Genomic DNA, 26,550 nt, shown 5'->3' on the forward strand with positions numbered 1-26,550 from the left:
TGATCATTTTAGGTCTCACTAATTCACTGGCATAATGAGAGTAATAGTTATACTGAATTTAAAGGTTTTGGAGAGGGCTGAATGAGATCATGCTTGTGGAACATTTAGCACTGTGCCTAGCAAAGAATATATGAACTGTCATTATTACAGGCAGACCTCATTTTATTATGCTTCACTTCACTGTACTTTGCAAATATTGTGCTTTTTACAAATTGAAGGTTGGTGGCAACCCTGCATTGAGCAAGTCTACAGGTGTCATTTTTCCAACAGTATTTGCTCACTTTGTATCTCTGTGTCACATTTTGGTAATTCTTGCAATATTTCAAACTTTTTCATTATTATCATATTTCTTATAGTGATCTGTTATCAGTGATCTCTGATGTTATACTACGACTCACTGAAAGCTCAGATGATGGTTAGCATTTTTTAGCAATACAGTATTTTTTAAATGAGTGTACATATATTGTTTTTTTAGACATAATGCTACTGCATACTTAATGGACTACAGTATAGTGTAAACTTAACCTTTATATCCACAAGCCAAAACATTAGCATGACTCACTTTATTATGATATTTGCTTTATTGCAGTGGTCTGGAACCCAACCCACAATATCTCTGAAGTGTGCCTGTAGAAAATAGTAGGCCTAAATCCAACCATAAGAAAAATTATATTAAGTATTCATGGACTAAACATCCCAATTAAAGGCAGGGGTTGTCATAATGGATTTTAAAAAAACAAGACCTAAATACACACTGTCTACAAGAGATACACTGTAACTGTAAAGATAGATAGGTTGCAAGCAAAAGTAAAGTGAAAGAATGGAAAAAGACACACCATGCAAAGAGTACGCATAATAAGGCCAAGTGGCAGTAATATCAGATGAAGTTGACTTCATAATGATAAAAGTATCAATTTATCAGGAAGACGTAACAATTACACATGTGTATGCACCTAATAGCAGAGCTTCCAAATATATAAAATGAGGAAGATGTGACATTTTATTATCTCTCATTTTATTATGAGAAAGAAGGTGGTAGGAAGTGTCGATGGCAGGTGGAGGGGGGGCACCGTGTTTAGGTAAGCACTAGTGAGGCAATCCACCTCCTACAAGGGAAAATCTGGCTCATTTCCTAGAACCATTATAAACAAGACAGTCCTATGTTCTTAGCCACTCTTTGGTATGATTTCCACAACAACCTGGGCATCATATAGAAATGTTTCATTGGAGCATAGGAATAATTGTATATATTGAAAATGAGTCATTTTAGGAGTCTGGAATCAAGAGACTTTCTTGAGATCTTTGAGAACTTGCTCTATGCCTGCCAACTGTGCTGCATGCTACAAGTTCTCTGACTTCAAAAAGCTTAAAATACATTTCGGGAGATAAGTTAGAAAGACAAAATAGCAATTCCTAATAATACAAAAAAAGCAATTCCTAATGAACTTCAATATGAATGAAGTTTCAAAAAATCAGTGCGGATACAAAGTCACCCGTGTAAGAGGGCATTCAAGAACAGGTAGGATTTGGAAAGGAATGGGGTAAGGGATTCCAGGGGAGGGTGCGCTGTAAGCAAAGTTTCAAAGGCAATGATCCTGGCTCCCCAGGAAACAAAGAGCACATCAGACTGGCTGGAAGGGAGCTTCATATAATAACCCTGCCCTCCAGATGAACGGAGCAGATCAAGTCCTGTGGTTATTGTTGGCCCAGTCTTTTGCCATTCAAAAAACAATGTACACGTTTGGATTAAAGCTCTGCAAACAATGATCAGGGACTGTGGGCCAGATGTACCCCACAGGAGGTGGGAAGAAAGCTGAAATCTCTCCTCATCTCATGCAGGGAAGATATGTTTTTTTATGCCAAGCAGATCTCCCCAAATGGTGTTAGAAAGCTAAGGTCTCTGTGGTTGATGTGATGGATTACCCAGGCAGGGGAGGGCAGAGGTGCTCTTAACTTCTCTCTGAAACAAAGAAGAATGATTTGCCCCAAGAAGAAGCAGGCAGGGGATAAGGATTTAGTGGCAATTTAATAAGTGAAGGGATGATGTCACCCTGCATCTCTGCAGTTCCTTCCGCAGTTCCTTCTCTTAATCGAGGTTCCCTCAGCATTTCTGTACAGCCCCTACCTCTCCAGGAGGCACTTGCTTATCTAACATCTCAGGATTTTCCTTCTCATTCTTTGGGTATGGACGCCTCACTACCGCATGATGATAAGCTGCCCAAAGTCAGGGGCTGCTTCCTCCTCCCCTTCGGGTTTCCCTGAGACACTGCAATGCCATAGACGAGTGCATAATTAATGCCTGTTAATGAATTTGGAGAGAGCTACTTCCACAGCTGTTTTTACTGGCCTGCACATGTAGGCTGACTGGGCATGGGCTGAGATAACCCACTGTTCAACTGGGGCTCTGAAAGAGGTGTCTGATGATAAAGTGGCCCCTGCTGTGTTGTTCGGTGTCTGTGACTCTGAGAGCACAACCGATTTCTCCCATCTCACTACAGAAATTCCATGGTGCACAAGAGGGGGTCTAGCCTTGAGCCAGACCCAGCTCTATAAAAAGTACATAGTAGGGGGCTTCCCTGGTGGTGCAGTGGTTAAGAATCCGCCTACCAATGCAGGGGACACGGGTTCGAGCCCTGGTCCGGGAAGATCCCACATGCCTTGGAGCAACTAAGCCTGTGCGCCACAACTACTGAGCCTGCGCTCTAGAGCCCACGAGCCACAACTACTGAGCCCATGTGCCACAACTACTGAAGCCTGTGCACCTAGAGCCCGTGCTCTGCAACAAGAGAAGCAACCTCAATGAGAAGCCCGCGCACCGCAACAAAGAGTAGCCCCCTCTCGCTGCAAATAGAGAAAGCCTGCACGCAGCAAGGAAGACCCAATGCAGCCAAAAAAAAAAAAAAAGTACATAGTAGGACCAGAGGATGTAATGGGTCAAAGTGTTACAGACCTGGGTTCTTGGACTCATCAACCAATAGAAATTGATAAGAGGCCAGATTAGGAATTCAGGCAAGGCTTTACTGGGACTGCAGGGAGAGAAAACAAGTAAGAGTTTCCCTTGTTCACTCCCCCCAGGCAGTGGGTGACCTGGTTCCTTAAATGGGATGCGGGTGGGAGCAGATAGGTGGATCTGGCCGGAGGGGTGCTTCGGCGGTCTGCCCACCCCCTTGGTGCTGTGTGCAGGGATTGTACACAGGATCCTGCTTTTGCTCCTGGCACCTCAGAAGTGGCACTTAGGTTTTGGCCTTTTTGTATCTTACTGTTCACAATTTGCCCCAACTGCGCGTGCGCACGGTTATTTTTAGTCCCTTACACTTTCTTTGTATTGTGTTGTTCAAGGAGACGTTTGTCCGGGCGCAGGCACTGCAGTAGAGGGTCCCAGGTCCCTCCCTGTCTCAAAAGCATTAGTATATAAAAAAGAGACCACCATGCAAGGGAAGAAAACTAAACAAAAATTATCCATTTTACTCTGTAACTTTCAAAAGATCAGTTCTAACCTATCATTGGAACAGTAGCAGCTACAGTTACTGATTGTCTGCATACAAAAGCAGTAAGCAAGCGGCTGGTATAGGAAGTTTTTAAATACTCAATGCTGGACTGTGAAGACAGTAGGATTGGCCTTCCAGGCCTGGTGATATGGCAGACTAAGAAGGTTTTAACACAAGTGTTTTTAAATGCATAGGTGAGCTCCCAAGAAAGACAGTGAAATTCTCATTTCCCAAAAATGCGGAGGAAAGTTAAAAACAAAACAAAACAAAACCAGAAAACACATGAGCTGACACTGTCCCTTCTCTAGGGGAGGGGTTAGAAGAAGGAGCATTATATAACATGGTGATCCAGGGCAGTGCTTCTCAATCCGCAATGTGCACATGAATCACCTGGGATCTTGTTAAAATGAGGATTCGGATTCTATAGCTCTGGGTGAGACTGAGATTCTGTGTTTCTAACGACCTCCAAGATGCTGCTGATGCTGCTGGAGGTCCCTGGTGCAGCACTGGGTTATAAAGTAAATATTCAGCCAATGTATTAGACTTCAACAAGGCTTTTGGAGCCTGATAGAGATGTGGAGCTGGGAACTGAAATTCCTGCATTAAGACGGGACCCTAATAGACTTCCCTCCTCAGGTAAAAGATAGACTAGAAAAATCTACCCATCAGTACCAAGATATTACAAGAAAGTTTTTCTGTTTCTGGCTGGACTCTGGGTGGGGAAATAAAGTCTCCCCTAAAAAACAGGAACTCTAGCCTGTGTCTTGCATAGATGAGGGATTCAAATTTACCTGTGTGATCTAGAAAACCCTAAGTCCAGGAATTAATGTAAAGACCTGGTTCTGGGCCAGTGATACCCAGAGTCCTTGGCAGAAACAGAGGCAACCATGAGAAAGATGTTCTTAAAATCCATGCCACAGGAGCTTTTCAGACACACACAATCTCTATTAGATTTTAAAAAAATATTATAAAATACATAAGGAAACAACCCACCATTTTTGAGAATGAGAAAACAAAACAAAATGAAGAATTAGGCATTAGAGAATAGAACATCAATCTGAAAGAGAATCTAAAAGAAATATTTGAAATGACTAAATATAGACCCCTCCAAAAAAGGCCAAAACTCCAAGAAAATATTAGGCATTATGAAAAAATGGAAAAGATTTGAAATTTTTTTCTAAAAATGAACACGTCATCATTAAGATTAAAATGCAAAGTACAGTTTAATTGTATATTAGCAAAACTGAAGAGAGACTATGTGAATTGTAAAATAGGTCACTGTAATTTGTAATTGGGAAATAGATATGCATAGATTACCAACTATGAAGCCAGAGAGACAAAGAGGTAGAAATTAGAGTATTAAAAGAAATAAAAGAAGAAAAGAAGGACCGACATTTCACTGGAGTTTAAGCTTTGGGAGAACAAATAAGGATTCATATCTGAAGATATGAAGTCATTAGTCCCAAACAGAACAGAGAAAAGTAAACCTATACTAACATGACCCACGGTGAAGCTACAGAATGCACACACACACATAATTTTTAAAAACCTAAAAGCAGCTAAAGGAACAAGTGAGGGAGAAAAAAAAAACAGAGGGAAGAGAAGAGAAAAAATGAAAGAAAAAGACAAATTATGCAAAGGACAGCAATTATCCTAATAAAAAGCTGCTCACCAGCTTCGAGAGACAGTGGAAGACAGTGGAATAATATTTCCAAGTGCCGCAGGAAAACGCTTTTAATCTAGAATCTATACAGGTCTAAGCTACTAAGCAAAAGATAAAATAAAGATACAGTCAGACAAAGACTGGAAGAATGTAACTACTCACTGCCCCTCAAGGAAAAGGGTGAACTTTACAAAGGAAATTGAACCCAAATGGAAAAGTCCAAACAGCAATGAGATCTGAATCAATGACAACGTAACAAAGGTGGGAGAGATAAGAGTAAGGGGAGTCGGGAAGCATTTCTGGGGAAAGAAATTGCTGAAATGCACCCAATAAAGATATAAAAGCAGTTGCTATCTCCCCTTACCCTGTTCTTTTTTTCCATTGTTCTTTTCACTGTCTGACATTATACACTTTGTTTCTTGACGTTCTCTCCTACTAGAATCTAAATTCCACAAGGGTGGGGACTTCATCTCATCCCCTAGCACATAACTGGTGCTCATGTTTTACTGAACGCAAGAAAAGGAAGCAGGTTGTGAAAAAAGCCTCCAAGTGTATACGGGGCTGAGACTTTCTTCCTTCAGGAACAAGCGAAATGGGGTTGGGGGTCAAGAGGTAACTAGCATTTCTAAGCATCTACCAGGTACTGGGCTACCCACGACTCCCGTTTTCTTATTGTATGGGGGCTGTGGGATAACAAAGACTATATGCCGGTCAACAAAATGAATGGGTCTTCAATCTGATTTAAAACACAAGCTGAGCATTTTTCATCTGCATTTATTGTTTATAGACATTTCTGCCTGTTTCCAAGGGAGACGCGGGCTGTTATCTTACAGCCAGTGTAATATCTTGTCTGACTGATGCAGTAGAGATAAGATCCTGCTTTGTATTCTGGGGGGAAGCTTTCACACTCTGGACATAGCCACACTGAATACCACCTAATGACCCAGTAATTCTAGTTTTCAAATGCCTACCTATGTAGATCCCAGGCCACAGGAACCCTGAAATTCCGGTTCTGACAATGAATCACTGAAAATCAAGAGGCCCCATCTTGAGCTCACAGCCAGCCCCACCTCCTTGTCAACAGGCTCCCGTCCTCTGTGTTCTCAGCGGCACCTAAGGACACCCTCCTCAGGCCCCCTGAGGCCCACTCTCTGCTGTTGGATGTCACAGCCAGACTAGAGACTCTCCAGTTCTGACCATCAGCACCCACCGTATCCCCAGCAACAGCCCTGCGGCCAATGGTAGATGCACACTGACCAGACAGTTGTTCTGATGAACGGTGTGGGACACTGTGTCCTCACTCAAGTCCTGATAGCAGGGGGGTGACCCTGTAAATACAACTGGGGGCAAAGAGCGAGAATGATTTCCCTTCCTCACCCACAGCGAACACAAAAATGGAGAAGAACTTCTGAAGAACAGGCTTAGTAGCTGGCTGGCCAGCCATGCAGAAAATTCGCTAGTTAGCCATCGATAGCCAAGACGAGGAATAATTCTGACTGAGAAGCACACGAAGCGTGGCGGGTGCTGCCCCTCCCCCATGTGTTCTCTCTTTGTCCGGGGGGGGGGATCACATTTGCTGCCCCTCTCATGCCTTCTCCAGGACCTGCAATCTTACCTCCTCCACTTGCTTCCTTCCTGGGGTAGAAACAAGCTCAAAAATCAAACAAAACCATCTTCTTTCTCTACTTTCTTACTCTCCCTGAACCCCTGCCAACGTGTCTTTTGCTTCTAAACATCCAAATTGCTCTCCTGACAACCCCCGAAGCAGCCCAGACAGCTTATGTAATGGTCCTTTCTAAGTCCTTCTAACATGTTGGTGGGTAAGTCTTTTCTCCTAGATAGTAAACGCCGTGAGTAGAAGAAGTACATGTCGGCCTGCCTTGCTGACCCAGGGCGCTGTACATAGTAGGTGCTGAATAATTGCTAGAAGGAAGGGAGGCTGGTTTGGGAAATGATTATCACTGCATATAGTATTCTTTCAAAGGAGTGAATCTCTGACGTTATGAACCTTGGAGAAATTTTAAAGGATCTGATTTCAGACCCACTTTGAGGATATGAAGGCAATGTTGTTTCAAGTTCTATTACCCCACTGTCCCTAGGTCGATCAGCTGAGCAGGGTCCTCGCTCTTCTCTCATTAAGTGTATTTTAGAAGAGGTCCTGCCGTCACTCGAGGCCACCTCTTCTTGCCCGGAGTTCACCAGCCCTGTAATGGAGGCCATAGCAGATTCTACCAGATTCAGAGAAGAGGGGAAATGCCAGCTTGAATTTTCCATGTTCGCAAGAAGATGGGAAGTTGGCAAGCAACTGTTTTCTCAGCACTGACTAGAGTGAATGGGTAAAGGTAAGGAGACACAGACTACAATTCTGAAGAGCTTTCACTCTCATTTTGCAGATTAAAACCACAAAATAATTTATGAACCATACAGACAACTTTTAACCAGCACAGTATTACTACAGACGGTAGAGAGCAAGGTTGATAGGAGAGTGAGGGAGAGCTTCCTGGAGGGTGTGGGGTTCGAAGCTTGTCCTTGTGCTCCGTGGACTGTGGTGGCAATTTCCTGAGAACTTGGGTCTCAGGTCTCTGGCACTATGGAAAGCCACTAACCAGACTCTTCCAGGGATACTTTAGAAGGTCCTAAAGGAGGGAAGGTTGTGACAGATGCTACAGACACTTTCTATTTCCCTTTGAAGGGCCCACAGGATGGAGAAGGGGCACCTGCCATGCTGTTAAATGGAGAAGAGGGCCCTGTCCCACCTATGATTTGGAGACTGGGCTTTCTGCACACAAGAGACAACGCATGAGAGCCGCCTGTGATAAGAACTAATTTCTTCCTGAACCCGGCCATCCGTGTTTACGGTCACAGTTCCCATTTTAAAGTGAACTCCCATGAAATGAAACCAGCATTTGTACCCGTCCCGGGTCTGTAGGCTGCAGTGGCATTTGCACACACACTGGAAAGGGGCTGACATGTAAGGATGTCTCTGGCGATAGCAGAGGTTATATTTAGTCCTGAGCTCAAGTAAACACAGGGCCGCCTGCAATATGTATGAAGAGAGCTCCAGGAACAAACACAACCGCAGGGCCAGTAAAAATAAAAGAGCAAAGTGCAGAATTGGAAAGAATAAACATGCACAGGCTCTGGCCCCCGAGATGCAATGGGGCAGGTGGAGCCAGTCCCTGTGGGCAGGGCCGGCAGAAATGGGATTGACTGCACAGAGGCCCTTTCCCACTGTTCAGCGCTCACAGCCATGAGAGTGAAACATCCGAGTGTGCCTTCATGAGCCACTCGCTCTGTGGCTGCTTTATTTATCAACGGCAGCCCATGCTTGAGGAAGAGACGCGTAACCTCAGAGAAGTCACGTAACTGGGCCCCAGGGTCTTCATCTATAAAATGAGAGGATGGAGCTACACAATACCCCAACGCCCCTCCGGCTTCAGGATTTTTCCAACTCGTCTTGCTAATTGCCTGGAAGACACCTTCTTTATTTTCAAAACACTGTCAACAGAGAAATCCAACTGTCATCTTGATCATGTCTACTAAGAGATCAATGGAGTAAAGAGCACACTTTTTTGTTTCAGGACTCGAGCTGATCCACTTTACTTTTTCTTTTTTTTTTGCAGTACGCAGGCCTCTCACTGTTGTGGCCTCTCCCGTTGCGGAGCGCAGGCTCAGCGGCCATGGCTCACGGGCCCAGCCGCTCCACGGCATGTGGGATCCTCCCGGACCGGGGCACGCACCCGCGTCCCCTGCATCGGCAGGCGGACTCTCAACCGCTGCGCCACCAGGGAAGCCTGAGCTGATCCACTTTAAAGTTTAACAGCAAAACTACTAAAGGGAAATTTGACACTGTCTAGCAGCACCACATGGGGCTGGCAGCACGCACAGAACATTTGAGCAAATTAGAAAAAAGAGCCCCTCGAAGTAGGCAGAGCTCCACCTGATAAGGGGAGAGCCAGGTGCATTTCCTCACTCCCCATTCCACCCCTTACACACACACACACACACACACACACACACACACACACACACACACATCGGCAGGCACTTCTGTCCAGGGCAGAACCCACACTGTCTTCTCCAGCAATGGAGCAGCTGACTGCCAGTAACACATGAAAGTCAGGAAATGTATGTCCTGGATTCCTGACTCTTTCCCCTGCAATGATTCTATCATGCTCACCTCCACCCTAGGAATCTTCTGCTTTCTTCTTCACACAACAAGCTTTCTCTCTGATGTATGTAATGACTGTGGTAACACACACATTCACAACACATTGCAGTTTTTTACTCATGACTCTTAACTGTAAACTCCTTAAAGGCAGGGAGGGACAGAGTTTATCTGTATAAAATTCTTGACCCATACATAGTGGGTATTCAGTAAATATCGTTGAATGACAAAATGAATTAAAAAAAGTCTCATGTTGGTTCTGAATTGTTTTTGAATCATGGAGTTCTTTGAAATCTGATGGAAGCTAGGGACATTTTCCCACCAAAATGCACATGTACAAACATACACAATTTTGTGTATGGTTTGGGAGGATCACCACTCTCAAGCAGAAAGGGCTTTAGGGTTTTTTTTTAATCAAACCTTAATTTTTATTTTTTATTTATTTTTTGTGATACGCGGGCCTCTCACTGTTGTGGCCTCTCCCGTTGCGGAGCACAGGCTCCGGACGCGCAGGCTCAGCGGCCATGGCTCACGGGCCCAGCCGCTCTGCGGCATGTGGGATCTTCCCAGACCGGGGCACGAACACGTGTCCCCTGCATTGACAGGCGGACTCTCAACCACTGCACCAGGGAAGCCCAGGGCTTTAGGTTTTAAGCCAGGATGTGTGTGTCCTTTTTTAAAAAGTGAAGTGGAAAAAGAAACTAGAATCTGGCACTCATTGAGAACCTACGGTTTTGACTTGTAATCTTCTCTAATCCTCAAAACAACCCTTTAAAATGATTACTATTTCTATTCTACAGGTGAGGAAAACAAAGTTTAAGTACAAAATATCAGAGCCAGCATTCAATCCAAGTCTCTTTTACTCCCAGACTCATGTTCTCTCGGCTCTATCATTCTGCCTCCAAATATCACAGAGTCTTAGGATTCTTTATATAGTCATTTTCCATTTATTGTGTTTTGATGGATGAGGCCCTCTAAAAAAACTATGATCTAAACTGAGTAAAAAAGAAATACCTTTTAAATATAGTCATATATTTGGATTCAACATGATAAATGATTTCTATGGAGTTCTAGAGTAATCCATAAAATGAATTCTAAGTGTACCTTGCACATTCTATTTTGCTCAGATTCTTAGACTAACAGTTAAAACAAACTGAGACCAGCATCTCAGCGAAACTGAACCCCCCCTGTAGGCACAGAACGCTCTTTCCCCAGCCCCCACCCTGCCACCCCGAGTCTGAGGAGAAAGCAAAGCATAAGGCAAGTGTCTTGAGTTTAGTGTCCACTGGCTTACTCTTACGTACACTGTGGTTATAAATACAAACTTTGGGGTCAGAAAAGCCTAGGTTTAGGTTCTAGCTACTTTGCTAGTAGGTCAGAGACCTTGGGCAAGTTATTCAATTTCAAAAAGTCTTAGGTGCCTCTTCTATACATGAGGCTAATCATAGTGCCTACCTCAGAGGGTTTTTTGGAGGGATTAAGGAATAATGCATTTAAAAATTCTTAGCACGATGCCTAGACTATGGGAAACATACAATAAATGTTAGTGATTATTTTCCTTCGTCACCATCTTTGTCTATGTCTACATTATTTTACAATAAGCTGATGTGAATAGAATGATGGCCCTGAGGTCAAACAGACCTGGCAGTTCCTTAGAAAATTAAACATAAATTTACCACATGATTGAGAAATTCCACTCTTAGCTGTCTACTCAAAGGACATGAAAACATATGTCCACATACCTGTATGCAGGTATAGCAGGTATAGCAACATTATAGCAGGTATAGCAACATTGCTATACCTGTATGCAGGTATAGCAACATTATAATAGCCCCAAAGTGGGAACAACCCAAAGGTTCATCAACAGGTCAATGGATAAGCGAATGGGTATATCATACAATGGAATACTACTCAGCAGTAAAAAAGATGAACTATTGATACGTGACACAACGTGGATGAATCTCAAAATAAATATGCTGAAGCACACACAAAAGTATATACTGTAAGGCCAGCTGGCCCGAGGCAGGGGAACACGATCAGATTCACAGGTTGCATCAGACCGAAATTCTCCGGACCACCCAGTTCCAGAAACTGCCCTGGAGACATTCCGGACCACCCAGTTCCAGGAACTGACCTGGGGACTTTGAACCCAGCCCAGCCTTCCCGCCTTTCGAGGCGCGGGACTAACGGTCCCCCAGGATACCCGAAAAGACCACCAAATAAGGAATACCCTGAGCCCTCCCAGATTCACCACACCCCTTTCCCTTCTTCCCCTATAAAATCTTGCCCAACCCTCACCCGGGTGCGACTTCTCTGACCCCTTTCTCTCGGACCAGTGAACCTCCCCCCGGGAGCGCTCCCTAATAAAGCTCACTTGAAGCTTTCCTCTGTTTTGCGGTGCCGTTTGTTAAGATCCGACCTTACATATACTATAGGATTATTTATAGAAAATTCAAACTAATCAGCACTTGAGGCAGGGGCTAAGGGAAGGAGGGAGCACAAGAAGACTTTGGGGATAATAAGTATGCTCACTACATTGTGAAGATGGCTTTATGAGTGCACACATGTGTCAAAACTTATCAAGTTATATACATTTTAAATATGTATAGTATGTAAAAGAGCTACACCCCAATAAAAATTGCAGTTTATTATATGTCAATTATACCTCAATGAAGCTCTTTAAAAATGTTTTAAAACACTCTACAATGGCTTTCACTGCTTTTAGAATAAAATCCATGCTCTTTACTATGTATTATGTATTGTTTCTTTTCTTCTCTCTTTCTTTTTTTGAAATCTCCCTTCTTACTTACTAAATGGCAAATTTCTTCTGGGGAGAGGCCACATTTGTTTGCTTCACCACTGGATTCCTCAGTCCCCAGTACAGTGCCTGGTACAAAGGCAAGTTGTAAATGAAGGTACAAGGAACAGAAAATCGTTAAAGGCCAAAGAGTAACACGGAAAATACATACTATACTATACTATAGTCTACCAGTGGACGGAGGAAGAGCAGTGGGATTGAACTGTCACAAAAGGCTTCATGACGAGGGGAACACAAAGTGTCCTGAAGGATGTGAGGGTGTAAACAGTAAGAGAGAAAAAAGAGCAGCTCCAGAGGGAGTGACAGTGAGAGCTACGGCACAAATGTGATGGGGCCATGAGTCTGTTTGGGACTTAGGCAGGAAAAGTAGGCTAGTCTAGATCGTGAAGATCCTAATTCCCACCACAAAGGCAGTATTCAGGACACATAGGATGGACTGGTGAGACTGGAGGAAAGAGAATGAAGGACCTCAGATGGAGAATGGCAACAGAAGGGAAGTGACAGACATTTCAAGGACAAAACTCATAGGACTTTGGATTCACTTAGGAATCTTCTCACAGGAATCCTGAAAGGCGTGATCCAAAGTCAAGCCACTGGACCAAACTTCCCAGGCCAGCCCAGGGCACCTCATCCTTATCGTCATAGTAACACTTGATACAATCCAGCTGTGCTATTGTCCAAGTGCTTTCCTATGTGTTCTGGCATTACCCCCATGGAAGAAGAAGGCAACTGTCTTGAGGGTACTTGGCCCTGGTTTGGGGGTTGAGAAAAGGCCAATCCCTTAACTAAGAACCAGGTAGTATGAGTCTTTGGATGTCCTTTTTCTGACGTCCCCATTTTCCCCTCCTCCAAGGCCCTATGACCTGGGGCTAGATTTGTAATCCAGCATCTCTTTCTCAACTCAGCAGGAAGCACTTAAAGGGTCTGGCTTTGTTTTGAAGGGCAAAGAGAGGAAGCAAAGCAACTGAAAAGGTACTGTTTACTTTTCATTCAATCCTAAAGCCAAATAGAATGTGTTTGCTCTCTGCTGAATGCCCAGGAATGGAGAGTTTATATTTGAACCTCATGAATGGGACAGAGTAAATGTTCCCTCTGCCTCACATCCACAGCAGTACATTTAGATTGTGCTCCAAGTTTACCAAGTACTTTCACAGACATTATCTCACCTGATCCCCAGGTCAACCCTATGGGGATTATTGTGATCCCTGTATCAGAGATGACCCAGTGCCCTGGAGCTGGAGACAAGGCCTCAATAATTAGGTTACTAAGGCTAAGTGACTCGCCCTGGGTCACAGAGCTGGGTTAAGCAATGCTTTCTCCCTGCCCCCTACAGATGATCCTTAAACACAGAGCAAAGCTCTACTGTAAACGTCTGTTCCATAGATTCGGGTAACCCTTGGTCACGGGCCCCATATTAGCAATGCTGACACTCCTCGCCATCACACAGGAAGATAATAATAACAAGAGGTACCAATTACTGAAAACCTAGAATGTGCCAGTGCTCTCGGCCAGCATCTTACTTAATCTTCACAACAATCCCCAGGAGTAGGTTATATTATCTTCTTCTTTGCAGATGATAAACTAAGGCTCAGAAAGGTCAATTCACTTTCAAAGTCACTAGCGGTTCCAGCAGCCAGTAAGAAAGACTTGGGATTCTAGAGGGTGTGGAGAAAAGGGAACCCTCTTGCAATGTTGGTGGGAATGTAAATTGATATAGCCACTATGGAGAACAGTACGGAGGTTCCTTAAAAAACTAAAAATAGAATTACCATATGACCCAGCAATCCCACTAGTGGGCATACACCCAGAGAAAACCATAATTCAAAATGACACATGCACCCCAATGTTCATTACAGCACTATTTACAATAGCCAAGACACGGAAGCAACCTAAATGCCCATTGACAGACTAATGGATAAAGAAGATGTGGTACATATATACAATGGAGTATTACTCAGCCATAAAAAGGAATGAAATTGGGTCATTTGTAGAGATGTGGATGGACCTAGAGACTGTCATACAGAGTGAAGTAAGTCAAAAAGAGAAAAATAGATATCATATATTAATGCATATATGTGGAATCTAGAAAAATGGTACAGATGAACTGGTTTGCAAGACAGAAATAGAGACACACAGATGTCTCTAGGTAGAGAGACATCTGATGTAGAGAACAAATGTATGGCCACCAAGGGGGGAAAGTGGGAGGGGTGGTAGTGGTGGGATGAATTGGGAGACTGGGATTGACATATATACACTAATATGTATAAAATAGATAACTAATAAGAACCTGCTGTATAAAAAATAAATAAAATTAAATTAAAAAAAAAAAAGAAAGACTTGGGATTCTAACCCAACCTTCTGGCTCCAGGGCCTGTTTTCTTTCCATTGTGCCATAATGGCTTTTAACCTAGGAATTATCTCTGGGTCCATCCTACCACACACCACCCCATTCCAAGTACCCCCCAACACTCTCATAATGCATATACACACCAGCCAGAAGGAAATTACACGTTTTTTTTCAACAGGAAAAATCTTCTGAACCTTAATGTTTGGTTGAGTCTTTAAATTTAGCAAAGCACTTCAGGGTTTCCTGCCTTGGGACAGGCTGCCATTGTTAAACATTAAGGAAGGGCCAGTTTTGTATGAGATGAAATACCTAGTAATCCCCAAAGCAATGAACCCCAGCAGGAACTCACATTGTAAAACAGACCAAATAATGAGAAACACATTTCTGTTCCCCGACCAGCACAAAGAGAAAAGAGAAAAGGAGATGTGGTCTTTGTTCTGAGCAGTTGGGTTACTGGAAATGCATCGTCCATCAAAACACTGGACAGAAAGAGTGAGCAAAGGCAAGCTCCCCTCGTGCTCAGAGCCAACAGGTAGGGCAGATGGTTGGAGGCTTTTTGCCTCATCAAAGAGGTTCACAGACAAAAGTTTGAGAGACTCCATACAAACAGCAACTGTGGAAGGAGGGACTGCTAGGCAAAATAGCAAGCCTTAAGTCCTGCAGAGAGGCCTCTGGGCTGTTGCCCAGGGCAGGGTGAGGTCCTCAGCTGCTGGAGACTCTGCTGGCCACCTGGATTCATTACGAAAGAGTCCACAATGACCCTCAGTGTCCATAATGTAATAGGCTATTACTGTTGGAATTGGAGCTTATCATCCCAGCTAATTTTTCCATTTTCCTCAATGCCTTGTTTGCTATTTGTAATATTCTTCAGCAAAACTTTTAAACTGCTAATAACTGCTATTGTGATTGTGATGGTCACACAATTAATTTATAACAATTGTTAATAATTGTTGAAGCTAGCAGATAGGTATGTGGGTATCATAATTTTTTAAAGGTTTTTTCTGTATTTAATAATAAGTAACATTTAAAATACATTAACATTCTCTCTTAAAATTCAGAACTACCTCTCTCTTGGAAAAATAATTATTTTTACAGTCTCTTATTTATATGGGCACTGTGCCTTCTCATTTGGTGTCCTCATATCTGTACGCTACACTCATCCACTGTTTTCTGGTGGATAAGGCTCTCTAGAACAATCAAAGACTTATGTTCTATTTCCTTAAATGTGTGCTTTGCTCTCTTGGACAGATGTGATGTTTTCCTGACCCCTGGTAAAAGGCTAAGCCAGATCTGTTCTCTGAAGGATTGGTACCAGGAAATTTGTAATAGCTACTCAGTACCCATCGGTTTCTCCATGAAGGACTTCAAAGAACAGACGAGAGCAGGGACCATCAGAACTGACAGGGTAATATCACAGAATTTCCGTGGTTATACATGGGCTCATTGCTGAGATTAGGCCAACTAGAAATGCCATAAAATGTCGTTTTCCCAGTCACCACAAGGCTCGTAGAAGTTTTTAAGTTCTAGATGATCTAACCCTATCATGCACCTGACCCCTATCATGAGCGTCTGCTCTGACAATGCACAATTGCCCCAGTTGAAATTAGTGTGGAGTAAATACCTTTCTAAACCAAAATGAAGAAGTAAATGATGCTATTAACTGTGCAAAAGGGAAGAAATTCTGTGAAATCATAAACCACATCTTATAAGCTTTTCAATTGGCCCATATGCTAGTCACATGTCCATGTAGCCATAATTATTGCCAAAAACATAGCAATACACAAAACATCAAATTCAAAGGCAATGCCACAAACGTATGTAATGCATAACTGCTGTTAACTGCCAACACACACACATTTTTCACAGTAATGCTGTAGTATTCAAGGAAGGCTCCATCATTCAATCAGAGTCCAGAACAGGCCAAAATGGCCTTCACTGTGCTTATGTGGCCTCAAAAAGCATTATACATACACACATGTATGCACACATCTGTTTGTATGTTAGGGGTTGAACTGTGTCTCCTAAAAATTCATATGTTGAAGTCCTAGCCTCCAGTACCTCAGAAAGTGAACAGAATAGGGCTGCTGCAGACGTGGTTAGTTAAGATGAGGCCGTACTGGAGTAGAGTGAGCCCTTCATCCAGCATGATTGGTGTTCTCATAAAAAGGAGAAATTTGGAGACAGACACACACACAGAGGAAACACGACGTGAACATGAAGGAAGAGATTGGGGTAATGAATCTACAAGCCAAAGAATGTCAAAAAGTGCCAGCAAACTACCAAAAGCTGGAGAAAGGCATGGAAAAGCCCCCCACCCCCCGTCATAGCGCTCAGAAGGCCCCAACCCTGCTGATACCTTGAATTTGGACTTCCAATCTCCACAACTATGAGAAAATACATTTCTGTTGTTTAAGCCACCCAGTTTGTGCTATTTTGTTACAGTAGCCCTAACAAATGAATACAAAATACATCTATAAATACATAAATCACCAGGAATCAAGAATTCAAAATACAAGGAAATAAAAATTTGAACTAGTTCTAGTAGCAGACCACTGCCTACAGTCCTGGTTCCTCATTGCTGCTAGCACTACCCGCTCACATTTTCATGTTTATCCTAATAAGCTGATAAGTGTGGGAAGGACTGAAGCAAAACATTGCTCATTTGGTGCCATGTAATCTTCAGTTAAGTCCTCATCTCTTTATCTATGGCAAGAACAAATTGGAGGACTTCCTTGGTGGTGCAGTGGTTAAGAACCCCCTTGCCAATGCAGGGGACATGGGTTCAAGCCCTGGTCTGGGAAGATCCCACATGCTGCAGAGCAACTAAGCCTGTGCGCCACAACTACTGAGCCTGCGCTCTAGAACCAGTAACCCACAACAACTGAGCCTGCGTACCACAACTACTGAATCCCGCACATCTAGAGCCCATGCCCCACAACAAGAGAAGCCACCGCAATGAGAAGCCCACGCACTGCAACGAGGATTATCCCCCGCTCGCCGCAACTAGAGAAAGCCTATGCGCAGCAATGAAGACCCGACACAGCCATAAATAAATAAGTAAATAAATAAATAAATAAATTTATATTAGGAAAAAAAAAAGGACAAATCGGAGTTACTAACATCATTATCTACTTGACCAATTAACCAACATGTGGATACAAATAGGATATTTGTTTGCTCCATCCCAGACTCAGGTGAACCCGACAGCTGGTGTTGACAAGAAGCATAGACAATGGTGTAGACAAGAAGACTCTAAACAGAATGAAAAGTCGATACCCTCCCAACTCCTCTCCAGTAAGGGTTTTCACAACACCATGGGAATCTCATCATGAAAACACATACACATGCTCCAATATAAGTGCAGAAAGCTCTTTCCAACATCAGAAATTAACACTTTTGCTACTGCATCTTTTTAGGGATATTCAAAAATGTCTGTCTCTTTAAAACGTGTGTGGATTCTGAAATACCACTGCAATGGACTGTCAAATGTACATTTATCATTTTGGGGAACTTGGAGAGTTTGTTCCTAAGTGCTGTCATACACAAACCAGACAAATACTTTCCCCTGGGATTCTTTTGGAAAATCTCATAACATTAGACCTTGACCTAAGAACCAGTGTCAAGTTTATTTTCCCTGATGGATTCATTTATAGAAAGGCAAAGTTCAAACTCCAGCATTTGGCACTCACATGCAAAATAAGAGGAAGTTTTTATTTGAGCACAAGACCAACAAATAATAGCAAGAACTCTAACTTTCTAGTGTGTGTCGATTTAGTGGAATGATGGAGAAGGGCTGGTGGGGAGACAAATTTGATTTTCTGTGTTTTCTAGAACAAAAGCATATTGGCCTGCAGTGCTATTTTAAACTTACACATGACAAGAACTGGGGAACATATATGTAAATATAAAAACCCTTGCTTTTTCAAAAACAATTATTATTTAAAGATCATTTGTGCTCTTTGCTGAATTCGAGCTTGAATGCAATCTTCAGCTCCCTAAATGCTGAGTATTAGATAGCAACATTACACGTCATAAAAATAATTAGAAAACACAGAAAATAAAAATTACTCTTAATTTCACCACCCAGAAACAGTTTGGGATATTTCCTTTCCATATTACCCTCACCTCACTCCTCTCAAACTGCAATTATACTGAAAAGTTAGTTTTCTTATCTGTGTCGTTTTTCCACTTAGCATTGCTTTAGAATCATTTTCTTATTTCACTGCTTTCTTTTCTAAAACACAATCTATAACTGATGACAGTAGTCATATCTGTAGAGAAGGACTGGGGTCTGAGATGAGAGACAGATCTCCTTATTTCTGCTCTTTTGCGCTATTTAAGCCTTTAAACAATATGCATGTATTACTTTTCATTTTAGAAAACAAATACATCTAAAGCATCACCTTCACTGGTGGTGTAATTCCATCAGATAGATGTACTTAAAATGTTTCAATACTTCCCATCCTTGATCATGTCCATTTTTTCTCAATATTTTACTACAATATATAAAGTTACAGTAAGTAGCCTTAACATACTACATGCTCCTCTGCATCACTGGTTAGTTACTCTAGCTGGATTCCTAGAACTAGAATTATTGGATCAATGAATGAGAACTTTTAAAGATGTTTATATTCATGCAAATTACTTTCTAATATGTGGTACCAATGTGCCTTCCCATTAGCAAAATACACCTGAGATCACCTCACCTGTCCTCTCATTACTCCATCCACCTTTTCTCTCTCGCTAAATGTAAGGAGATTGAAGCGGTTGAGTTTCTGGATAATTGGGTCAAGCAAGTGTCTGGGGTCCTTGGATTTTCGTTACCTACTCTTTAGCAGATGTGGATGTCTGTGTGTTGCACAAGTACACATGTGCAGATGGGAAAGGTGATGCAGAGTGAGACAATAAATTACTTTCTAATATGTGGTACCAATGTGCCTTCTTCCCATTAGCAAAATACACCTGAGATCACCTCACCTGTCCTCTCATTACTCCATCCACCTTTTCTCTCTCGCTAAATGTAAGGAGATTGAAGCGGTTGAGTTTCTGGATAATTGGGTCAAGCAAGTGTCTGGGGTCCTTGGATTTTCGTTACCTACTCTTTAGCAGATGTGGATGTCTGTGTGTTGCACAAGTACACATGTGCAGATGGGAAAGGTGATGCAGAGTGAGACAAATGCCAATTCAAAAATAATGCAAGCTGTGATCTCATTTTGCTGCCGGTCATCCTTCATTTGAAAGCAACACACCCTCTTTTCCGTCTGTCAGTCACGTCAGGAGGTGTCCTCCTGGGTAATTTCAGGGAATCTGTCTCATTGCTCACATTCACATCATCCTCTTCTGGATCTTATCTGCATTCCCACCCGCAAAATACACCTGAGCCCATCTCACCACACCTCTTATTTCCTCACCCAAAAGCTGAGTGGCGTCTCTTACCTAATCCACCTGTTCTTCCTAGTGGTGTAAAATAAACAACAAAACCCAAAGGATTGCTTTGGCCACCGAACCTTGTCATTTTGTGCTGCTAGTGAAGAGGTGGGAAAAACAGCAAAGGATTAGATGTGGGCTCTCGTGAGACTGAGACAGTTACTCGGAGAAGAAAAGAATCGGATCTCCCCTGGGCTCTAAAGTAGAACCAGGAGTCCTCACCCAGAGCCAATGGGACTCCTGTGTTTCCTCCTTACAGGGAAACATGAGCACGTTCTCACCTCGAATTTTAGGACACCTGGAGGACCAGTAAATCACCAGTGGTCCACAGAACGGGCTTTACAACCCCCTGCATTACTCTTTGTCAGAAAAGAAAGTTCCCCTGAGGAATAAGATGCAGGCTCTATGCTTGAGGCCGTGTCAGAAGACGAGAGTCACTTGGAATCCCCCCCCCACCTCCCCGATCAATCTTACTCTCCTTCCTTATGTTTTTCAGGCAACAAAGGAGCACCCGTCAGAGAAACTCAACGGAAAAGGAGTTTTCCTGTGGGCCAGGAAAACAATGCAATTTCGCACTTCAGAGTAGAGGACAGAAGGAACACTGTTAACTGACCTGATGACCCAGTCAGGGAATAGGCTCAGTCTGCTTTGTGGAGATGCTCACCCTTCCACATCCCTGATAGAGCACCCTAGCACCCTAAGATCCAAAGGGAATGATGTGAATGTGATGTAATTTCAGAGTCCCTGAAATTACCCAGGAGGACGTCCCCTGATTCAGCTGGTGCAAAAAGTGCTCTACTTTCAAGTAAAAGGTGACAGGCAGATGAGCCTACAACGTCCACCTGTAGAACTGGCACTGGTCCCACTCTGCACCATCTTGGCCACCACCTTCAAACATGTCCATGTGCAACACACAGAGAGAGGTATTCAATGTTGATAGCCCAGCAGTTTACACAGACTTCCGCTTTCATCACATGTCAACTTTCCTTTCCACACCGGCTGTGGTTTGCCATTCCCCGTTCCTGATCCCTTTTCTCTTTCACTTTCATAAAAAAGGATGTCGAGAGCTTTAGTGGAATGGGCACAATTGAGCTAATGGGACACAATTAATGCAACTTCAGCAACATTAATTAGTTCAAAGTTTAATAATAATTGAAGTCAGAAATTCAAAGTCATCTGAGTCACTGAATGGCTAATTTGGCCTTAATTATTCAGATAACACTTGGTTTAATTTTACTTACAGAGGCTCAGGCACAGAACAAATGCACGGATGGACACAGGAAGAAAAGAGAAGGGGTCTTCTGAAATGAGCTCTGCTTTCTTGGGGGTCAGGAAGGCTCTTCTGAGTCCTGACCCCACCCTTCTGAGTCCTGACCCCACCCTGCTGAGCTCACAGCCTCTCCTAGCCAGGAGTCAGCAACAGTTTTGTAAATAATCTTTCAAGAGATCGCATACCACAGAGCGTGTCAGAAGATGCGGCGGCTCTACGTACCTGCGCTGAGTACCAGCCATTCTTCTCCAGTCAGCCAGGAACTGGGTGGCCAACTTGTCCCAGTTTGCCTAGGACTTCACCAATTTAGCACTGACAGTCTCACATCCTGGAAAATCTCTCAGCCCCAGGTGAACTGGGATGGTTGGTCACCTTGGCCAGGAAATGAGGGCGGAATAACGGGTCCTCTAATTCACCCCTGCCTCTTTCCTTCTCTACAAAAGTAGAGCAACCTGTAACCCTTATGGGGCCTGCTGCTCCCATCTAGCCACATGGGGAAGGCATTTCTCTCAGTTAGGACAGAGGGCAGGTTGTCCAAATTTATCCATTTAAGTTTTGTGTTACTTCTCTGAACTGAGATGTGTGTATGTATACACATGTGCCTCTGTGTGCATTAACATACACACACAAGTAATATATCATCACTGTAGAAAAATTTAAAATAAAGATAAGAAAGGGATCAAAAGTATTCATAATCCCACCATCCAGCAGTAACCATTTTGAGAATTTTTATATGTACCCTTATAACTTATAATGTAGGTATATAGATAGGTATAAATAACAGTAAGTCCATTCCAGAAAAAGATGGTAACAGAAAACAATGCTTTGAAGCTGTTGTTCCTTCAACAGTATGAGTATGTATCCACGTCAACAAGTATACTTTTACAACATCATTTTACATGACCACATAACATTCCACAATATGCATATACCACAGATTACTCATTGCATTGATTAGGTAGGACATTTAGGCTGCTTTCAATTTTTCATTGTCATGAATAGTGCTGAATCTAACAAGCTTGTTGCTACATCATTGAATACACCCTTTCTTATTGTCTTAGAATAAATTCTTAAAAGCGGAATTGGTGGGTCAAAGAGATTGCTTTGTTAACTCTTCTGATGTATATTAGAAACACATCTTCCAGAAAAGTTATCACACTAGCAGTGTATAAGTATGGCTATTTCTCTCTTCCTTGAAAAGCCTAGGTTTGAGTGCTGCATGGTCTTTAAGAGGTATCTTAGAAACCATAATCAGTGTGAGAGGAAGCATTAGACCATCTGCAAAGCAATTATTGCAGTTTTAGAACTAGAAAGAATCTCAGAGATCTGGTCCCAGCCCATCATTTTCCAGGTGAGAAAACTGATGACCAGGGAGGAAGACACCCACCTTGCCCGGGATCTATGGTACCCAGCAAACAGTCTCCTGGGCATTGCCTTGGGGCTCACATAGTGAGGGACCAGAAAATGGGTGGAGCCCTCACTGTGTGACTGCCTCTTCTTCATGGAGAAGGATCAAAGCAGAGTAATGAAGCATGACCAAGTAACAGTTGTCTACACTTGCTTCTGAAGAGTTCTATTGTCTTACATCAATCTCAAATAATCTACCCTAGCCACTCTCCGCACCCTCTGAACTCACTTTGTAAACCCACCATCCCTACGTTTTATCATTTGTGAAAAATGCCCCGACAACACAAGTAAAGAAATCTGGATTTGGAAGAGGACTAGAGTTATTTCTCTAATATTAGGGATAGAATTAGGCCTTGTTCTGATTTTCCTGTGATTGCTCCCGGTCGTTTGACAGATTATTTGTCTTCTGGACACACACACACACACACACACACACACACACAGACACATGCACCTTTTTTTTAAAAGTAGTTTGATTAAATAAGATTCTGTTAAATGTAAGTCCTCAGCAGCAAAGATTCCCATTTATAGAAGTCAGAAATCGCCAGCTATTCTCTGTTCCACAGACCTCAGCTAAATGGTAGAGGACTGCTCTCTCATGGAAGCCAATCCCAACAGCTATACTTAGGCACAAATTAGTGTCAGGCATTCCTGTTCAACTCTTATTGACTCATCCTCTTTTTTTTTTTCATGATAAAAGACTTTAATCTTTTAAAAAGATGTTATTAGTATCTTAAAAGGCATGTCATCCTATCCAGTGTACACATAAAATACTGCATACAAAAGATTGAGATTCATGTTGGTGGTATAGTGGTGAGCATGGCTGCCTTCCAAAATATTGAGATTCTAGTTTTAAAGAGCCCAGAACAGTATCTGGCACATAACAAGCACTCCATGCATGTTAAACCAAACTTTAAAATATGGTAACAAGCATTTGAAAATGTGTAGCTTACAAAGGTTTGAGGGGTGTGGGGAAGTGAGTTGAATGTCTGGTCCTTCCAGGGCGGGGAGGACTCCCTCTAACTTTTATTGACTCATCATTTAGTATAAATCAAAATCAGCGGTCAGCAAATTCTTCTGTAAAGGGCCAGGTAGCAGATATTTTAGGCTTCATCGGCCGTATGGCCTCTGTCACCACCACTCAACCCTGCCATTGTAGCATGAAAGCCAGGACAATACATAAGTGATTATGGCTGTGTTCCAATAAAACTTTATTTACAAAAACAGGTGGTGGGCAGGATTTGGTCCTCATGTTGCCATGGCTGACCCCAGATTTAAATCATCTAGAGCTTGTGAAAACACAGATTTCTGGGATCCTCCACCCCGCCGCCCCTCTCATTCTCCAAGGGATTCACTAGGTCTTGGGAGTGGGCCCAAGCATTTGAGTCTTTAAGTGATGCTAATGCTGCTGGCTGGAGGCCAAACTCTGAGCACCTCTGTTCTAGGGCAGTCCCATAAGCCCGAAGTGCATTATTAAACTCACAGGAGCCATCACATTTCTCTTCTGAGTGACTTAAATGCTGTGTGTGCCTCTCCTCTCTCACCTCTTTGGAAGGTAAGCACTATTAGCTTTTGTCTCGGTCAAGGTAGCAAGTTAACGTCAATGGAATCCTCTCTAGACAGTGCACGAGGGAAGGATGTATTAAGGTATGTTAAAGTGCTCAGGCTCTTCGCAAAAGCTGGAGGAATATGTTCTCGGATCAGCTTCTAGGAACATTTGCCAGAGAGACACTGCAGAGTGGGCCTAATGACATGTTCCCACTACCCCTCCTGTTTCCTCCCGTAACCTGAGTCCCAACCAAAGTCCTACGCCAGGTGGGTCTGATTTTCAAGTCCCACATATGGGCCATGAGGGCAAGGGAGGCTGGAAAAGGCAGATTTGAGGATTTGATATTGGGAAGGCTAACAACTAGAGAACTGTAACCATATGGAGCAATGTTGAGAAGATTTGGGGGAACCACTATCCATACAATTCCATTACTGGGAAAGCAAAGGTACAGTGAGGGGCAGAAAGTTATAAACAATAAAGCTCCAGCTCTCTGGAATCTGTTTCAAATTGATGGGGTTGGGATGGACAGAATAGGGGGGTTAGAGATGAGGCAGTATTGATTATGAGTTGATGATTGTTGAGGCTGAGTGAACATGGAGATTCATTGTTCTTTCTTCTTTAGTGTCTGTTTAAAATTTTTCATAATAAAATTTAAAAAGGCATCAAGAGCAGGAAAGCACGGAATTAAGTAATGATTTCTGAACCCTCAATGGCATGTTCTCTCCAAGAAGCATATACGACGTAATGAAAGACCTTTGGATGGGAGTTATTTTCATAGCACAATCATTGTTTTAACAACATTCCCAAAGGGAAAAAATAGGTGACTTTTTCACTGAAAGTAGGCCAAGATAAGGCACGATTAAGATAAGGCATGGGACACACAGTTTTGAGAGGCATGAGCCCACTGTGTCCCCCTTTGCCTGGCAAAGCAATAAAGCTATTCTTTTCTACTTCACCAAAAAAAAAAAAAAAAAAAAAAAGGTAAGGCATAATCATTGTGCTTCCTTCACTGAACAAATACACCGTGACGACTTGTTACATCAATGGAGCAAAAAAAGATCAAAACAACTGGGCTACTATACAGGGTCTCCAGCAAATAAAAATGCAGGACCCAGCTACATTTTTGAATTTCCGACAAATAACAAGTATCATTTTTTTAGTATACGTGTGTCCCATGCAATATTTGGGCCACGCTTATACTCAAAATATATTTGTTGTTTATCTGAAATTCAAATTTAAGTGGGTATCCCGTACTTTATCTAGCAACTCTATTTCTATGGCTTATAAAATTTAGGAGAGTCCATCCTCCCCACCCTTCTCCAACTCATGCCACACCTCACCTCCCCCCAGAGTGATTAGACAGGACTCCTGTAATTATGACTCTCTGGGTATTTTACCATCAACTTTCCTTACGTTCCTAGAAAGACATTCTTCCCGACCCTAGACAGGTTCAGACTGTCAGCCTGACCTCTGGCCCTCGAAGAGAAGTCAGGAAGGAGAGCAGCCATTTGCCTAAAAGCCAGCTGCCCCCCAAGTTCCCTTCAATATCCTCCTACCATGGCTGAAATTAAGACCCCTGAGATGCACAGGTCACTCCTGACGCTGCATCCTTCATACGCACAGATAGGGTCTGTAGAATCTGAGCTCCAGAGGAAACAGGGAAAGAGAGATTCATGCTGGAAGGCAGGAGAGATCACTTCATCCAACCTAACTGTGTCTCAGTTTGTCACTGCCAATTCCAGATGATCGAGTTTTTGTAGCGGGACGTTGCTTTCAACCTGACTTGCCTATTGGTCACTTGACAACTCTTTTGCATCTCCACTGGAGGTGAGCCAGAGGAAGGAAGTGACAAAATAGCATGAGTCAACATGTTACTTGCCAGAAGTTCTGGTAAAAGGAGTAAGGGGAATTTAAAGGAAGAGGAGTATGTAGAAAACACGAGTTTTAGGAGATTGCAGGAGTTTCCCTTCGCCTGTGCCTCTCAACCAGAGACAAACCAAGAGTCAAGTCTCATAGCTGAACCTCTCCTGATGGAAGTTTCTAGACAGAGACTAAATTCCCTTTCCTGAAGTCATAGAAATATCTACCATTCATGACTTCTACTTTGCAGTTAAACAAATTTGAGAGCTCTGATGGGAGAAATACAGTGATTTTAAAAGCTGGCGGCAGGATCCAGATGGATTGGGAAGAAGGCAGAATTCTTCATGAGGTTAGAAGAGTTTTTGTTCAGAAAAACAGTATGAATGGGTATGTTTCGTTATAAAAGAGTAGGTGCTTCCAGTGGAGGCCTGATGGGAAGTCTCAACAAAAAAGAAACTGCTTGCTTTGCATAGAACAGGATAACTGTTATCATTATTTTAGAGTTCCCCATAGGTGGGGAAGACAGGGTTTTAGTGGGTCACAGAAGGGAAGA

At 42.8% G+C, this 26,550-nt stretch overlaps 1 protein-coding gene across 1 annotated transcript in view; it reads right to left on the reverse strand.

Moving 5' to 3' along the window:
- Positions 1 to 20,738: 20,738 nt before the first annotated feature.
- Positions 20,739 to 26,550, reverse strand: part of ERI1 (exoribonuclease 1) — a 71,280-nt gene continuing 65,468 nt past the window's right edge. Inside the window, exon 8 of the mRNA XM_024765131.1 lies at positions 20,739 to 20,947. Within this exon, the coding sequence (XP_024620899.1) occupies positions 20,839 to 20,947 (109 nt within the window). The 3' untranslated portion in view covers positions 20,739 to 20,838. The remainder of the gene's footprint in view (positions 20,948 to 26,550) is intronic.

The sequence above is a fragment of the Neophocaena asiaeorientalis genome, unplaced genomic scaffold (genome assembly GCF_003031525.2).
Source record: "Neophocaena asiaeorientalis asiaeorientalis breed wild unplaced genomic scaffold, Neophocaena_asiaeorientalis_V1.1 scaffold14, whole genome shotgun sequence".
Taxonomy (NCBI): Eukaryota; Metazoa; Chordata; class Mammalia; order Artiodactyla; family Phocoenidae; genus Neophocaena; species Neophocaena asiaeorientalis.